Genomic DNA, 18,083 nt, shown 5'->3' on the forward strand with positions numbered 1-18,083 from the left:
CGAGTAACTTACTGGACGTCGACAATGAAAAGATAACACTACTCAGAATTGATCATAATTATCAACAAAAACTTCAGTTCTACAAGATATTGAAGGAGATTGTTTCCTGAAACTTTTACGAACAAAATGTGCAAAACAAGAAGTACAGTGGCAATCTGTCAAAGAGGTTGATTGCAGTAACAGTGACAGCATAAGGCCATTAATGGTGTTATATTAGATTATTTCATAGGCTCTGACAACTCAATAAAAGATTGCAATAATTTCAAACTACTGTAGTAGTACTTAATTGGATTCCTGAACATAATGCTTCCAAATCAATGCTACTAAGGGTGTTTTTATAACCCAAAACAAAAACAACTTTATAAAGGTTAGTACCATAATTAATCCACTTGTAAAGGGTGTTTCTGAAAGTGACTCCCTTGACCCATTGGGCCTGGCCTTGAACTTTTAGATCTCAGCTCTGAGTTGTAATTGCAACTTTGAGTCTTTCTGGCGGTGGCTCAGATGCCTCAGAAGGCAAATGATGCAGGCATTAGAGTTAAAAGCTAATTGCCAGGATTGAAAGTAAGATCCCTGTATACATGAACAAAGCTTTTGCTGCTCAGACCAGCATCACGTGTTCACCTGCTTCATTTGTTTCTGAAAAATCGGCTTACCATATTTCAGAGCAGTGATTGCTTTGTATCAGATTCCTTCTTTTGAAACTTCATTATTTTCACCCTCAAAACGAAAAACTACTAAAATGTGTTTACCTCAAACTCTTTTACTACAGAACTGAACTAGTGATAGCAACCTCGACATTTTATTAAACTGATGACAATGCGCATATATGTCAAGTCTAAATTGATAAGGCAAACTCCTATAATTTCTGGTTACAGGAATAATGTAGAAAACTACAAAGCCAATTGTAATGTGCTCATTGAATATTGTGGCTGGTTTTGGATCAAAGTTGGAGGATTTTGACCAAAGTAAACAGTTAGTACAAGAGGAGACAAGCAAAAAAGCCCTCTAGCCTCGGGTAAACCGCGTCCCACCACCAAAGTTTTGGAGCTTATACTTTTTTTTTTTTTTTTTCCCCTCTCCGGGTGAATAGAGCTTATGCTTGTTGTTAGTGAGGTCAACAGCTGCAGCGAAAATTTCTAAAAATGGAACAATAATCAAGATAGGAAAAGGGTTAAAATTTCTCCCATGCTTTGACCAAGTCAAATGGTTGGAATTCAGATATATAGTCCCCATAGCAATAGGCTGATATATAACGTAGCAGTTCTTGGAGAAAATAATTTAGCTTAAAGGCTTGGAAACTTGTAACAATAGAATAATAGCTCTCCCTCTTAGGCTTTAATTCATTATTGAATTGTAAACTTGACGGTGCAAAAAACCAGGTTTTGAAAACAGGGCTGACCTTGTGAAATTTAAATTTTGCTGCAGAGAAGTTTGTAGATGTGCAAAAAACAAGTCTGTTGTATATATATAATCCCAACGCCTGCAATCCTTTCCCTATTCCTAAGCCAGGATCTCCTTTGTAAAAAAAGCAAACTAAGCCGGAGTGGCAGCGAATGCCTAAATCCTTGAGAATTCCGAAGTTAGATATACTATCATGCATGTCATGATTTCAAATAAGATTCCATCTGAGCCCTTTTGATCTATTCTTCTTCTACTTTCATTTTCTTTAACACTGTTGAAGAGATTTGTGTGTGCTGCTTACATAGAAACTTTCAGTAAAAACAAAGGCACTGTCACCTTTCTGGTGGTGGAAGATTCTTACCTTCTGCACTACAGTTCAAGTTCAAAGTATATGTAAACATGGCAACATTCAAGAGCCTCAAAAAACATGGGGCGCACCAACATTGTTATCCACTTTTCTACACTCTATACAGTCCTTGCATTATAGGGATTTGATCAGGTGGTTCTAAGCTCACCTAAAGCTTACTCGTTGTATGTATCAGAAGTTAATTGGCTATGGATGCAAGTCAGATTCAAAAGAGAAGAAGGAATGATAAAAAATATAATGAGAAGATTCTTTGCATTCTTTTCTTTCAAACTGAAAACTTGGAATAAAAAGACAAACGGTTGTAATTCACCTTTTGAATGTAGAAGGTAAATGATGAAACAGTAAAAAGATAATAACATAAATAATTCAACCCATGGCTACTGTGTGTAAGCCACATAAATTTTGATGCATAATTGAAGGGATAAAAACGCAGAATACAACTACATACATGGGTCAGTCAGAAGCTGTTCAGCTGAAGGGGGGAAATTCCACACTGTTTTCTGCATTTTATTGTTTGGAACCATTCAAGATATTACTATAAAGCAGAAAAAGAGTGGGAAAAAAATGGAAAAGACTTGACAATTCCTTACCTTGTGATTTTATTTTTCTAACTTGGCTCCACCCTCACTTTAAATGATGCGATGCCCTCTCTTTCCTCCCCAAGTTCACCTTCCCATAAGCTGAACATCTCCAAGAGAGAGAGGTTTTTGACAGTTCAAAAGATGGCCAGAAGCCAAGCTTCATGTACCCACGCAGCTGAAGACTATATTGTTATGGAGGTAAGCTCATCCTCCAACTTCTTGTGTTACTCTATAAGCTCTCCACCACAAATTAGAGAGTTTGAGTTCCAAATGTGTTCAGTTTCCCGAGATGGAGAAACCTCAACTTTCCCTGCTGATGAGCTCTTCTACAAAGGAAAGCTCCTTCCCCTCCACCTCCCTCCTCGCTTGCAAATGGTTCAGAAACTACTACAAAGTTCCAACAGTACGTTTGAGAGCAAAACTGAAGCACCCTTTGACGAAAATTCTGCTGTTCCTTTCGTAACTGGCTCTGCTATTCCTTCAACTAATACAAGTACCCCATTGGAATCCAGCGGGGTGAGTAGTGAACTAAACCCTGATGACTGTTTCTTTGAATGTTCAACTGAACTGAATGTCTTCATTGGCAATAATTCGAAGAGCTCTTGGTCTACAAAGCTCAAGCATATCAAGCAATCCTCAATAAGCCAAAAGCTCAAGGCGTCGCGGGCGTATCTTAAGTCTTTATTTAGTAAGACTGCCCGTTCAGATGGGTCTTGTGACAAAGCAGCATGCATTGTGGAAGCAGAAAATGTTTCAAAGGGCAAAGATTGTGTAAACAAGTACATGAAAATGGCAAAGAAGAACTCATTTGGAAAGATTGATAATGATAGATACAAAATATCAAGTATTATGAAGAGCATTGACAGGGAGCTGGTTGAGGATGCTGCAAATAGCCATAGGAGGTCCTTTTCAGGGGTAATTCAACGGCATTCTGCAACAAAGTCTTCATCTACATCAACATCTTCATCTGGTTCCTCTTCTTCTTCATCATCTTTTTCATTCAGTTCAAGCGGATTCTGTGATTTACAGTCGCTGAAAAGGAGCAGCAGCGCGAATTCAGAGATTGAGAATTCAATTGAGGGAGCAATTGCTCACTGTAAGCAGTCTCAGCAGCTATCTACTTCAAGAAAGACTTCTAGTGAACCTGGCGATTGTTCACTTTCTGCTTCAAAGATTTCAGTTAGTAGGGAGCAAGAAAGACCAGGACTTTGTTAGCATATGAAGATGAAAATACTTTGGAAAACACTGAAAATCCACTATAAGAAGCAGAAAGAAAATGCAAGTTGATTGAGATGGTACCCACTTCATGTTACATTCTTCGAATTGAGTGTCATTTAGATACTTTGCATGTTTTTCCACCACTGTTAGACAAGATCAAGTTGTTAATGTTCCTGTACTACATTTCTGTGCAATTTATCATTCAAAATCAATAAAAAAAAAAAACGTTTCACTAAAATCACCAGAGCTTTAAATCTGTAGATTCTGTAAAACGAGGTGTATTTTATAAAAGTTTTTTTTTTTTCTTTATATGAAGCACTTCCCTGAATTATGGATTCTCTATTACTGTTTCAGCCTTTCAGGCTTTATCCCTGTTTTCAACATTCAGGAAGTTAGGAGATTTGTATCTGTCCAGAAAATGAGGACTGCCATCTTTTTATCATTTCTCTTTGAATCATTTCAATGAATAAAGATGACTTTATAATCTCAATTCGATATTAAAATCATTAGGAACAGACTGATCATTGACCAGAAGTAAGTTGTAAAAAAATCATTGTATTTTCACTTAATCTAAACAAGCCAAAAACAGTAAATGGCCTTTTTTTCACAGACTACAGTAAGAATTAAAAAAAAAAAAAAAACCTTTAAACTATATCATATAGATAAATTCATATACTTTTATTGCATTCAAATAAAATTTAAAATTTTAATTTATATTCAAATAAATTCTTAATATTTAATTTGTACCCAATAGGCATGTAATATTAGTTTTAAAAAGTGGTTTAACAATATTTTGATCCCGAAAAAACCTTGATTGCTGGAGCAAACAGATGCTTTGTTCAGACAAGCATGATCATCCCCTGCAGAACAGCATGGTTTTACTGCAAATTAAAAACAAAATAAAAAAAATAAAGATACCCAGTACCAAAAGGGAGGAGGCCCAATGGCCGAAAAAAGATAAGACGCCCGTGGTTGACCAGAAAAGGCCAAGGAAAAACCCATGTCAAGGGCCGCCACCAAAAAAGGATGGGCCCAGGAGAGGTACTCACCCACACGCACTTCTTCGGTCTATGGACTTGGGGGCCTATACTCTTACAAATAGTCAAACAGCAGCACCCACCGGCCAGCCAACACCGCGTCGTATGTGGGACAAAAACTAAAAAGATTGATAGATTGATGTGGCTAAGTAAGGTACGGCTGCGTTTTCTGGTGTCTTTGTCTTTTTAAAACTAAGCCAAAGTGTTTGGATGTCATGAAAGTTAAGAGAAAAAGTGCAAGAAAGACACGTTACTGTTAATTCAGATCGGCCTAATGCTAGCGTTTCAGAGCTTTTACTTGAACAAATACTTGGGGCAACTAAATATTTATATTAATATTATTTTACGGCGAAGTAAAATAATCTATACCGAAAGCTTTGTATTATTGAATTATATTAATATCTACGAAACGATCACTTACAATGATTTTGATCACAAGATATCCTCTTTCTGCCTCTGAAGAGCATATGCACGGCAAATCTGTACCGTCATTGTTATAGCCAAAAATGAAATGAAATGAAATGAACCGAACTTCAGCTCTCATAAACAAAATAAAACAAAAATTTTCTTCCATCTTATTGTTATTTTCTCATGATTTTGACTAAACATTAACCTAGACAAAACAAGCCTGCTAGATTTTTGACAAGATTGGAAGGGAAATAATGAAATTGCATAGCAGCTAATTGACAGATGTTGAGCACCAGGAGAACAGACAAGTATAAAAAAGCAACTCCTTTTCCCCACCAGTATAATCAGGTTTGTCCATTTGGTGAAAGAATGGAAGTGCAAGGTACTAAAACTTGTAAGCTTGTAAGAAGTATCTTAATTTCAATGGAAACTCGAACTATCTAGGCAAAAAGACTAAAAGTTGGACTCCAAAATTATATGCTTATGAAAAATAGTTCCATCGAATGATTAGCTTGCAATGTAGGAAAGGAGGTAAATGACCTAAGATTAAGAAACTTTTCTGTCCTTCGAAATATCGTTTTCGGGAACGGATTGCATTCCATGGCCTCCCCTAGAAGTAAGGTTCAGTAAGCTCTTCGGAAGTGTTGACAGTCTAAAAGATTTGGACTCACAAATTCCATGGTTTTCCCCGGCCACCAAGAAAACAAAAATGGCCATATTGTTGTTTCCTCATTTGAAAGATGTTAAATTTATGTAGTCAAGTGTTAAGTGGTAGTAATATGTTTTTGGAAAAAGCAATCAGAACGTTGTGAGGTTAGAACAGTGACTGTCTGTTGACACGTTGGGACGTAAACGATGATGTCTTACGAATGTAACAATGGATGACAGCTAATCTAGGCAATGAAGCCAAATCATGGACTCATTTGTTTTCCTTAATCCATTGAACTACAAAAAGGAAATGTATACATATTCTCTACTGTTTACAATCTGTATAAGCCCAATCTTGCAATTTTGCTCCAACGAGAAGCACTAGGCTGACATTCTGCTACAGTTAGTCATATATCTGTGAATGAGATAAAAAGAGGTAGGTGGGTGGGGAGAAGGATATAAGCCGCATCAAAGCTCAAACAGCATAGAGTTTCTTGTGCTCATTGTTGAGAATCTCAGTGTCAGACATATATGACATTGACAGTGACCGGGATCCGCTATTCATCGAAGACCTGCGGATGCTCCGAAGTTTTGAAGCCTGGATACGGTTCACAATCACCCAATAACACAATGTCCCCAATGTTGATACCATGATAACAGTCCCTATAACAGTAATAAGAATAGCTAACCACGTCTCATCGTTTCCAACTACAATATACGAAATGGCAAGAAATGCAACTGAAATCAGCACACAAGCCAACCACATGAGCTTATTAATAACTGCCATCATCTGCTTCTTTGCCTTACTCTGTATAACTACAACTGAGGTTTGCACTACCACAACAGCCAATGATATGAAGAGGGCTATGGAGTCAAAGACTATAAAAACCATAAACGGCAGTTTTGAAGCAATTCTCGCTTGTCCTGGAGAGACTCCTGGTGAAATATCATCAGGACTGTCAGCAAATTGGCCTGGGACATTGAAGATGGCAGCAAAAGCAATAGTGGCAATGAGAACAGCCACCACTGTGCTGGAGTTGATCGCATTATTGAGACCTTCAACATGCATTTTGTTAAGCCGCTTGGCTATACCTTGCACACGTTTTCTTGTTTGGCGTGTATGCTCAAGCTGGTGATGAACCCCATTCTTTATATCACTTACTGTCTGTTTTAGTTCTCGAGCCGAATTTTTAGGTTGCGGCTTGATGAATTTGGCGCATTGGACTCCATGCTCTTTTAAGATGCCTGAAATATCAGATAGTTTATTGTTCTCTGCAGTGTCAAGCGCCGTTTCCCCGTACTTGTTGATGACTAGTTTGTCAACTCCACTGTGATTTAGCAGCTTTTGAACAATCTGAAAGATTGAATTGTGATTAGACAGGCTCACAGAATTTTCCTACTCTATAAGAGAGATTAAAATTTCTATCAAGCAACTTTGGTTGGTTATTTCTAGTCACTGCAGAGTGCATTTGTTGCAAAGAATTACTTAGAACCTATCATATCAGAAGTTAAAGTGGGAACTTATTCTAAAGCTGAAAGCAAAAACGCGAACTACTTTCCATAATGAAAACCAGTTCACTACTTGAAATAAGATACTATGAGTTAAGATGATTCCCAATATCTGACAGAACATGCAAAGCCATTACAAATTCATCCTGCAGTAAGTTATGTTGGCAAAAGACAAATTCTAAAGAGGAGACACAACAATTACTAAAAATTCAATGTTAACTACCTCAATCCGACGTTTCCGAGTTGCTATATGCAAAGCAGTGTTGCCCTTATTATCAGCCATGTTTATTAAAGTAGGATCTGACTTTATCAGCTCATCTACCACTTCAACATTCTGTCCTTTAACCGCCATATGAAGAGCTGTCTGGCCCTTCTTGTCATTTCTTGTTGCAATTTCTAGTTCTTTAGACAAAAGGGCCTTTACTATCTCTAGATGCCCATTCCTTGCTGCCGAATGCAAGGCAGTTTTACCATTGCTCTTTGCTATTTTTGCCACGTTGCTGCCTTTTTCCAAGAGGAAATTCACCACTTCAGTGTGGCCTTGTGATGCAGCAGTGTGCAATGCTGTGGTGTTATAAGTATCAAAAGTCATTGAAAGATCAAGATTGACCTCAGTGAGAATCTTCAATACATCTGAGACAGGCAGTAGATTAAAAAATAAATAATTATCCTCAAGGATAATCTGTTAATGGGCAAGGATTAGAATAATCTTTACCAAAATACAAATAAATTACAAAAAAAAAAAAGAGGTAGTTTGATTGAAATTTTGGGATTGGGATAAAATATGGCAACTTTAAACAAATCATAATTTCATCAAAGTAAAAAGTTTATTACAAAAATAGCAAGACCTTAATAAATAAAAAATAGAAATAATTTGATAACATAGTTGCTAAAATGGTTCTTAATTTCGTATCCAACATGATTATTGAGTGAAAAGAAACTAAGAAACTCACCCAAGTTCCCTTGCTTGGCAGCAATATGAAAAGCATCAAAGCCATTCCTTGCTTTAACACCAGCCAAAACAATATCATAGTACTTCATCATTTCCTTCACTAAATCAGCATAACCACAGTCAGCAGCAACATATAAGGCAGTTTCACCGGATTGATTCTGCTTAGACAACAAATCCTTCAACTCTCCATCCTCACCACCACTAATTATTTCCAAAACCAATTCAAAATCTCCTGCTCTCACAGCTGAGTGCAGCTGTGTATCATCCCTTTTACCTGTAAACTGCTTTGTCATCTCTTTTTTCAGAAAACTTCGCTCTTTTCCCATAGTTTCCTCCTACTTTGCTTCCTTTAGTGCAAACTTCCAAAAGAAAATTGATTCTTTTCAATCAAAACCTCAATTATTCACCACGCAGGCAGATCAAAAACTACATCCTATGCATAAAGGAATCCCTGAAATCAATATAAAAAGATAAGATGATTCAGAAGACTGAGAGATATGTATGCACGTGGGAAACCTAAGGCCTCTGATTTCATTGATATCATTATATACTTGACATTTCCCTTGCAACCCAAATTCAGTTCAGATATTCTAATCTAAAAAATTAAACCCAATAGTCTCCCCACACATCATTATAATTATCCACAGTTTCATGTCTATAATTATTACCGAAAATCATAAATGAAAGAAAAAAACCACTAGATAAGCACTGCAAATTTTGAAACTTTGCTTCATGTTTGAATCTTTATCTTCATTCAATGAATCAAATAGAATAATTGGGTAGTTAAATTTTACAACCAACCATCTAAAGTCAAAGTCCCCAAGTGAAAACAGTCAATAACATAAAATAAAGAAATGGGTTTTAATTTTTTTTTACTTACCTTGGTTCTTGGCTTTAAAAAAACAAAGCTTCCCTGTCTCCTCTGTTACAGAAACAGTTATAAGAAAAGGGAAAAAAAAAAAAAAAAAGCTCTTTGAAGGACTCAGAAAAAGGGTTGCTTAGAACAATGAAGAACAAAAAACAGAAGAAGAGATGAAGAATAATTTAGAAGCAAAAAAGGATAACAGGGTAATGGTTACTTGCAATGGCCAAGTGGGGAGCTTTAGTGAAAGAGGCTTGCAAGCAACGAATAAACACCGTAGAAACTTATCGTTGCGTTTCTCTTTAAAATCCTAGTTCGTTTGGAGTCCTACGTGGTACGAAGATAACCAATGATATTATTCCACGTAAGCTGTCTACTGAATGACCTGGACCACCACCGGCCAAATGACGCGCGGGTGATATTGTTCGTTAGTAATTCGTATGTCAGTAAGTAATCTCTGCGCGAGGTAGACTTCAACTTAAATACGTAGATTCATGTATTTATATATATAATATTCAAATTTATGTATTTATATTATGTTTTATATAAAAATTATTTGTTATATTTTTTGTTGATATAAAATATAAAATATAATTTTTTGTTTTATTAAATTTAAATAGTGATTATTAAAATTTTAAATTATATTATTTTTTATATATTTTCATCATATTTTAAATTCTTAAATCTAATTATAAGCATAGCATATTCACTCGAGCAGGCATTTAAGCAGATCGGACATGGGTGAAATGAAATCAAAGCTAAAAGGTGGTCCATGTTTCTAGAATTTTATAGTGCTATTGAATTTCAAAGGTTGAGAATTGACATGAAAAAAAATAATATAATGAATAATCTACATATTCTCAAGAAAAAAAAATTATTGTTGTTAATTTTGAAATTTTCATGATAGAAAAACAAAAACCATTACTTGAACTTTTTATGCCATTCCAAATAATATGTTTCAATGATTAAAAACTTCAAATTTTTAATTAAATATATTAAGATTATATTTAGTATATAAAATTATGATAAAATAAGATAAAATGATATTATAAATTAAATTAAATTAAATAATATCATTTTATTTTGTATTTGATATATACAAATATTATAATAGAATAATTTATTTATTTATTTATGAAAATTATTTTTATTTAAAATTTATACAATTAAAATTATTGATAAAATTTTTTAAAATATAATTAAATATATAAGTTTAATCTTATGAATTAAAAATAATTCTCTTCACTTATGAAGAATTTAATAATCCTATTACAAGAAAATAATAATATTTCTTACAATTTTTATATTTCTTTTTAAATATAAATTAAACATAATATAATATAATTATTATCATATTTTATTAATAATTTTATATGCCGAACATGACTTAAGTATAAACATTAAAAATGAAAACAATGAAATTTATAAGAAGTATAAAGATTATTTATTGTAAATACTCTAAAAATACTTTTGTATTAAAATTTTTTAATGAGATTACATTTAAAATAAAAATCACAATCCAATACATATAAATAATTGTCAAATTAAAAAAAATAACGTACAAGTTTAATAAATTAACATAAATTTAGATGAAATTTAAAAGCTTAAAAAATAAAAAAAAAAGTGGCAAAATATAAAGCATAATACTATTACATTCACTTGGAAAAAAAAAGACTTTAATCTTTGTTGACAAACAAATGAAAAGTGGAGGTGATATTAAGATGAAATTAATTATTGAAGGAAGGAAAGGATTTGAGAATTGTATTTAGTAATTAATCTGTGCATAGAAAAATCAAAAGAGAATATTTACAAGTCAAAAGAAGCGAGTAACCTGTGTCCCCATTTACAATGGCCGAGTACCAAAAAGGAGGGGGACCGGCGCTTGACCAGACAAGGCAAAGGTAAACCCAACTCAAAGGGCCGCCACATAAAAAGGTGGGCCCAGGATTTGCGCTCGCCCGCTTTTAGTACGACGGTCATGAACTGACACGCACTGCCTCGGCCTTTGGACTTGTGGGCCACAACTGACACGCACTACCCACCGGCCAGTCACAACCGCGTCATATGTGGGAGAAAAGATTGATAGCTTTGTTTTAGCGTTTGAGTGATTTGGCTAACGTTTGATTTTGTCCCCGTTTTCCCGTGTCTTGTCATTTTGAAACTAACCCGACTGTTTGGATGCCATGAAAGTTAACAGAGAAAGTGCAAGACACATTATTGAAAAGAAGAATAATTAAAAAAAAAACATTTTCATTTATTTTCATTTTTTTCCCATCAAATTTGATTATTCAATATTTTCACAGAGCTATTAAAGAAAAGACTATTACACAACTTTAGTCCTTTGTCTGAACTTTATTAATGGTGTTACTAGAAAATGGACTGTAGAAATTAATTTCAAATTTAACCAAAAAAACTCATTAATTTAGAGCTATTCGTTGTTCCCCATATTCCCACTACAAAGCAGGGTTAACATCAATCCAAAATAGATTTAGGCAATTTGAAACATAACACAATAAAGACACGATATGACGATATAAATAAAAAATATAAAAATAATAAAATTTAATAAAATTATAAATAAATTTAATAAAATTAAAAAATTATATTTTATATTTTTATGTTAATATAAATTATGATACATGTATAATATTTTACATGATGCAGTAATATGAATTATTAAATCTAATTCAAGGCTTTTCTTAATTTTTTTTAGAATAAAAAAAATCATAAATTAAGCGTAAAGAAAAGAATTATAAATTTTGTAATTTGAATTTAAATTTATAAAATATCATCTTTTATAAATAATTACACGAATAAATTGAGTTAAACTTTAACTTTAATATTTTTTTAACTTTTGCAAATGGTTTGGTGAGAAAAAAAAAATAGAGAAAAGATTCTCACCTGAGCAGCATGGTCGGGGCAAGTTGCATAAAAAACAAGTAGAATTTTAAAGACAAATAAAAAAAATTGAAGCAAATTAATTGGCTGAGACTAGAGCATGAGCATGCTGCTGGCCTCATGCATTGCAGCATTAGTTGTAGCTGTTATGACTATTAGTGGAGGCTATCTCTCTTTCACTTTTAGGATGTGGATTGTTTAACTAACCCCTATTGCCATGCATCTGCATCTTGTCTCTTCATGCGAATATTTTTGACTTTGGGGGCACCATTTCCACCTTCCTCAGTTCCTCTAACTATTCATTGTCCGGCGCCCATTGGTGGGAAGGAGTACGCGTAGTGAGGGACTGGGTAGTTGTATCTGACTCATTATTCCATCCTCTTCATCAGCCACAAAGGCAACCTCAAATCATTGATACTGCTGGTGCCGAGGTCCAAGGTGATCCTCAAACACAGAAATTACAAAAGGAAAAAGAGAACGGTTAAGAATAAAAATAAGAAGTATTCCCTATCTTTACATTTTAACACTCAAGTTAGGTGTGGCATAAGAGAAATCAGAAAAAGAGAAAAGTAAGAATGTATGAATAAAATTGAATGAAATGATAATATCTAAATATCTTAATTTATAAGTAAAAAATAAAAAGTTTATGAGGTAAAATAGTGACATAGTCATGTGTCAGTTATATATGTTAGGTATCTACTAACGATCTCTAATGAATAGAATGACTAAAGTACCTTTTAGACCCAAATATACCCTAATTGATACTATTGCCAATAAAATTTGTTAATTAAGGTAGCTGACATGCATGCTTATGCTGCCAATGAGAAGCTCATGAGGTTGGTGTTATAACATTGGTTGAAATATCTGGGATTCTGCTAAATTTTAAGTAAAAAAAAGAAATGGAAATGGAGGGAAGAATGAAAATAAGAGAGTAGCTTCTGCATTATCCTTCTTTTTCAATGAACACGTTTGGCCTGATTAATTGGAAGCTATTGAGCTTCCCTTTCCCAAATTTGCATGGAAAAATATCACAACAATCAGATGACACAAGCCAAAATTTATGCACTTTACAGTACAAAATCTATGTCTAACCGTCTGGTTCTCCAACAGTTAATAAGGTATGCAACAGCTTTACAGCATGATTAAAGAAAATAAACAAACAGCCAAGGCTGCATTATTATGTGTTTCGTTTCAGTTTGATTTGCTTGCTTACCAGACACATTTACAGAATAAAGCTTCTTACAACACAAAACTGCCCCATTTTCTGCTTCACTCATTTCCTTGAATTACAAGTTAGAAGTACTGGCTTCATAGGCCAGTTCCAAGTAGTATGAACATTAAATGGCATAGATTGAGTTCACGTCTGTTTCAGAGTCTGATAAGCGCCGTGATCGTGCTTCATTCCTTGAAATCTTCCCTTTCTTTTTTAATTTTTGGATCCTTTTGTTTTTGACAACAAAATAAGTCATGGTGCCAAGAACTCCTGCCATTATTACTCCTCCTATAACTGTTATAAGAATTGCGGCCCACATGTTCTGTCGACCAACTACTATATACGATGAAGAAATAAATGAAATACTAGTGCAGACAGAAGCCAACCACATCAACTTGTTGATCACTTCCACAACCCTTCTCTCTGATTTCGTCTCTCCTCTTACAACTGTGATTTGCACCACCACAACAGCGAGCGAAGTGAAGAGTGCAATCGCATTAAAAAGGAAGAAGATCTTAAATGATGTCCTGCTAACGACGACAGCCATTCCGTTGTCATTATCACCCCCAGGAACTGTGAAAATAGCTGCAAATGCACCTGTTGCAAAAAGCACAGCTACCACTGTGACTGAATTGGTGGCATTGTTAATACCTGCCCTATGAAGTTTACGCAGCTCCATGGCAATGCCATTAACATTTCTGTTTGTTTTGCGCGTTTGTTCAAGCTGGCTATGCACATCTTTCTTGATCTCTTTCACAGTTTTCCTGAGCTCATCTCGTGGCTGGTTTAGCTCGTTTGCTCTGACAGCACCAAAACGAGACAAACAGTCCTTTATTTCAGCAATTTCCTCAGAGAGTGGAAGCCCTTCAGCAATGTCAAGAGCTGTTTTATGGTCTCTTGTAAGCGCATTCACGCTAGTGTCTGGGAGGTGTAAAAGTTCGTTCAATATCTGCAAGAAACAACTTAGTCAATGCCTTCTACTAACTCTTTCAAGGGTTATTGCCATTTATTTAAATTGCTTGCATCCTAATTATTCGCCCATGTTCAACACAATAAACTCAAAGCAATGGAACTACCATGTATAAAGAAGTGATAAATTGAGAAAATAAAATTTGGGAAGAAAAAAGAGAAAACATGGGGGCGACAAAGAGAAAATAAAGACCCTGAAATCAGCAGACAGAACTGAAAACCATAGTAACAAGAGAACTACTGCGTTGAATATTTAGAAAACCATGCCACTAGAAACAACATTTTAGACGCCAGTTTTTATCTTCAATTAACAGGAAACAGACAACTTGGGCCATTGCAGCCAATTAAATTGCATATCTGACAGCTACTCATAAGGCTGAAGAGGCAAACTATTTTGTATATATGCATAACACTAATCAATACCTCTGTTCGTTTTTTCCTAGTAGCCACATGTAATGCTGTATTACCAAACTTGTCTGGGAGCATGACAATGGCTGCATCGGTCTTAAGAAGCAATCTCACCACCTCACAGCTAACCCCTTTGACTGCCATATGCAATGCTGTCTGCCCTTTCTTATCAGTCCTTCTTGCCAATTGTGGATCCTTGTCAAGCAAGGCTTTAACAATATTGACATGCCCTTGCCTGGCAGCAAAGTGTAACGGATTTTTTCCATTTGCTTTTGATATCTCTAACAAGCTAGGATCTTTGCTCAGCAATTCATTAACTACAGCTGTATGTCCTTTTGCAGCTGCAGATACAAGAGGGGTTGCATTTGCTTGTCCAACTGTTTTACTTAACCCTGGATCGTGGTCCAATAGCACCTGGACAATGGCTGCATAAAGGTAATTATTGAACTTAGACAAACTGCAGCATCCTAGGATGTAATTTATGCTACAGAACATAAATGAAAGCAACCAGAAAACATGCAACTTATGAGTGAGATTAGTTCATCAGCAGCCTTGGAGTAGAAAAAAAAAATGCACCGGAGACAATTCAAAGTTAGTGTCATAAGCACCTTGGAGAGTTATGTCCAATTGGACACTGACAATCATTGGTTATGTTGTTTCCTATTATACTTTCCTTGCAAAGTTTCAATGTCTTGAAAATGGCATTGAGAATCTTGACTCACAAAAAGAAAGAGAAATTCAGAATAATTATTTTGATCCCTGAACAATTCAGAAGTAGCAAATGGCAGTTATTAAGATTTTCATATTAGCTCTTACTTCAACCATTCGCTGAAACATTGATCGTGGAAGTACCTATTGTCAATTTTTCATGTATCAGCACTTGACTTTCATCTTCGTCAACTTTTGGCGGCATGAGAATTCTGACTATTTTATCTCAGAAGTAAAGAACATCTCTATGTGAAAATAGCTTTAAGACAATGCCAATTTTTTACAGTATAAACAATAAGTTCATCCATCAACCAAAGAGGGTTCTCTGAAGTGATTCTCTGCAGTTAACTTACGTTACCCTTTGAACCTCTTCTCACCCCCCCCCCCCCCCACCCCCCCTTTTTTTAGACAAAAAGACAATTCCTAAAAACTTGCTGTGCCTTCATGACAGTAAACAAGCACTACAAACTAAATATATTTTACTCAATTTCAACCTACATTACGCTCATAAGAGAGAAGGCTTTTCCTAATACCTTCATGACCTTGGCTTGCTGCAATATGCAGTGGATCGAACCCAGATTGATTCTTCAATGCAATGCCCTCCTTAGTCGTATACTGTAACAGCTCCTTAACCACATCCAAATGCCCCTTCTCAGCTGCAGTGAACAACGCTGTCTCTCCCAACTCATTCACCTCATTCACAATTGCTAACCTTATTTCTGTCACCTTGTTAAAAAAGCATGTAGATACGATCAAAATGTGAATGCAACACTCAAACTAGTTTTTGCTAATGCATTCTTAAATTCATATTTCATTTGGCATCACATTCAGGATTGTCACAAGAGTATTCTTGAAATGCTAAACCTTGATAGTATGCATTTAAGGTTATGCTCAGTTATAGACAGCTCATATCATCATCAAATTGAATATAACCTTGAATCTCTTAACATAGTAAATAAAAAAGTAAGGCCCTAAGATTTGTTATAATAAGATATTGGCATGCATACATTGTTTCATAAACAACTACCTCAGCATCAAATTCTGCTCCACTAAGTGTCCCCATCATCTGAGCATCAATTTCTGCCATAATCTGTCTGATTGCTCCAACTTCACCACGCTGTGCAGCCAGGTGTAGCTCAGTGTCATTATGTCGGCCGGTGACTTGTTTCACGTACTTCTTTTTATCAAACCGCTTTCCGGAATTAGAACCTGCAAGAGACTTGCCAGAATTGGACACCGCTAGGGCCTTTCCAGAATTGGATGCCACCAGGGCCTTCCCTGAATTGGATAGAACAAGAGCAGGCCTTGGCGGACTCGGAGACGGCAGTGGTATTGTCTCCGACAACTGGCAAGGCTGTGGAGAAAGTCCCTTCTCCATATCCACCTCGCATTCTTTGCACATTTCATCCATGTTCAAAAAAAATCCATCAATTCTAAAATATAACCCATTAAAAGCAATCCCTATAGATCAAATCCTAGATTCTATGCTTTGTTTCTTTGCTAAAAATATATATATCTATACTTTATCTTTTCCCGTCACATTGCATGAAAGTGAATGGCAGAATATATATATATTGGTTTTCTTTCAATTTCATTCATCTGGGATTTCTCGAAAACCGAAAGGATCATCAAAAGATAATAAAAAAAAAAGAGAGAATGTACCTTCTTCTTTACCAGACCCCATCAAGACTCAAGAGATGCAAAAGAGAACACTACGAAATCACCTTCTCCATGATTTCCATTGATCTTCTTTGGAGATTTTATGGTCAAACGAGAAAACAAAGAATTCAAAACGAAGAGTGAAAAATGTACCCAAAAAGGAAAAAAAAACAAACAACGACTGGAGAAGAGGAGAAAAGAAGGGGGATTGGGAAATGAAGCCGCCGGGCCTGCCAGCCCGACTAGCTTGGCCCCCGGAGGTTTGGGATCTCACCTGCGTCCTTTACGTTTTTTTTTTGTTTTTTTTAATGTTGTTATTTTGGCCTTTTTTGCTAAGTCCTGTCATGTCTCTTTGTGATTGTACGGTAACATACGGAAATTTATAAACCCAATAACCCCCATTCAGGCAAGACAAATGCCATTGGTCCGACGTACTAACAAACTTATAACTACCAATGACAAACCAGCTAGTAATACCTTTTTTTCTTCATATTTTTATATTTTCCATGATTTATTCTGTTTCGATCCAATGAAACTTTGAGATACACCACGTTCCTTCAGTAAGAGCCAATGGGGAATGATAGGCATGCGGAGTAATTTTTTTATCTAATAGTGGCAAAATGAATCCAAACTTAAAAATTTATTCGAAAAAAATTCAATTTGAAATGGATCCAATTTTGTTTGACAAGAAAAAATTCAATCCCAATCTCATTAACCATAAATCTAATTGATATAAACTTGAAAAAACTCACCCAAACTCTTAAAACATATTGAAATAATTACATTTTTTTTAAATGTAAAAATCAATTTGATTAATCTGAATTCAATTCAAATAGAAAAAAATTTAAACTGAAATGAATCAAATTCTATGTTATCTGAATCTGAAATGTACAATCCGGCAAACTCAAGTCGTAAGTTCTAACTCCAAAATATGGCCTTAATTAAACCCGTTAGCATTGCTATGTCCTTCACTTTGATCAATCCAAGAAACCTGTAATAGCAAAGCACATGCAAAATCCTTAGCCAAACTGTAAATCCAAATCCTCCCAAACTGTCTGCTAATGCTTGAGTTGGCTTAAATTGAGAGATTAACTGACGCAAATAATAATAAATAACCCCCTAAATTTTGTCGGCAAACGCTGTTGCATGAAAGAATCAAGAGCAAGATAGACAGTTTCTTCTAGGCAATCAATCATTCAATCTAGACATCTACCGAAGCTCTTTTTCCGTTGCGAAACAATC

The 18,083-nt window shown here is 35.2% G+C and overlaps 2 protein-coding genes and 1 pseudogene across 2 annotated transcripts; 1 reads left to right on the forward strand and 2 right to left on the reverse strand.

The window, feature by feature from the left end:
- Positions 1-32: 32 nt before the first annotated feature.
- LOC111295432 (putative membrane-associated kinase regulator 3 pseudogene) lies at positions 33-5,170 on the forward strand (annotated as a pseudogene).
- Positions 5,171-5,909: 739 nt separating this feature from the next.
- LOC111295535 (ankyrin repeat-containing protein At5g02620-like) lies at positions 5,910-9,259 on the reverse strand. The gene is made up of 4 exons (XM_022889063.2): positions 9,005-9,259; positions 8,126-8,575; positions 7,396-7,805; positions 5,910-7,017 (listed from the first exon to the last, which is right to left on the reverse strand). Exons 2-4 carry the CDS (start codon positions 8,448-8,450, stop codon positions 6,139-6,141), a joined length of 1,614 nt encoding a protein of 537 aa, XP_022744798.2. The 5' UTR covers positions 8,451-8,575; positions 9,005-9,259; the 3' UTR covers positions 5,910-6,138.
- Positions 9,260-13,087: 3,828 nt separating this feature from the next.
- On the reverse strand, positions 13,088-17,157 carry LOC111295537 (ankyrin repeat-containing protein ITN1-like). The gene is made up of 5 exons (XM_022889065.2): positions 16,845-17,157; positions 16,210-16,574; positions 15,716-15,908; positions 14,490-14,899; positions 13,088-14,046 (listed from the first exon to the last, which is right to left on the reverse strand). Exons 1-5 carry the CDS (start codon positions 16,864-16,866, stop codon positions 13,222-13,224), a joined length of 1,815 nt encoding a protein of 604 aa, XP_022744800.1. The 5' UTR covers positions 16,867-17,157; the 3' UTR covers positions 13,088-13,221.
- Between the last annotated feature and the right edge of the window lie 926 nt (positions 17,158-18,083).

The sequence above is a fragment of the Durio zibethinus genome, chromosome 14 (assembly GCF_047325235.1).
Source record: "Durio zibethinus cultivar Kanyao isolate XHJ-2024 chromosome 14, ASM4732523v1, whole genome shotgun sequence".
In the NCBI taxonomy this organism is placed as follows: Eukaryota; Viridiplantae; Streptophyta; class Magnoliopsida; order Malvales; family Malvaceae; genus Durio; species Durio zibethinus.

What these genes read in the sequence shown, in the direction of transcription:
- LOC111295537 (XM_022889065.2), bottom strand. Translation starts at nt 16,866, where the DNA reads ATGGGGTCTGGTAAAGAAGAAG. An exon ending in GAGCAGAATTTGATGCTGAG is followed by an intron (nt 15,909 to 16,209) that starts GTAGTTGTTTAT and finishes TTTTTTAACAAG; the next exon opens with GTGACAGAAATAAGGTTAGC. An exon ending in AGCAAGCCAAGGTCATGAAG is followed by an intron (nt 14,900 to 15,715) that starts GTATTAGGAAAA and finishes ACCTTTATGCAG; the next exon opens with CCATTGTCCAGGTGCTATTG.
- LOC111295535 (XM_022889063.2), bottom strand. Translation starts at nt 8,450, where the DNA reads ATGGGAAAAGAGCGAAGTTTTCTGAAAAAAGAGATGACAAAGCAGTTT. An exon ending in TGCCAAGCAAGGGAACTTGG is followed by an intron (nt 7,806 to 8,125) that starts GTGAGTTTCTTA and finishes TGCCTGTCTCAG; the next exon opens with ATGTATTGAAGATTCTCACT. An exon ending in CTCGGAAACGTCGGATTGAG is followed by an intron (nt 7,018 to 7,395) that starts GTAGTTAACATT and finishes TCAATCTTTCAG; the next exon opens with ATTGTTCAAAAGCTGCTAAA.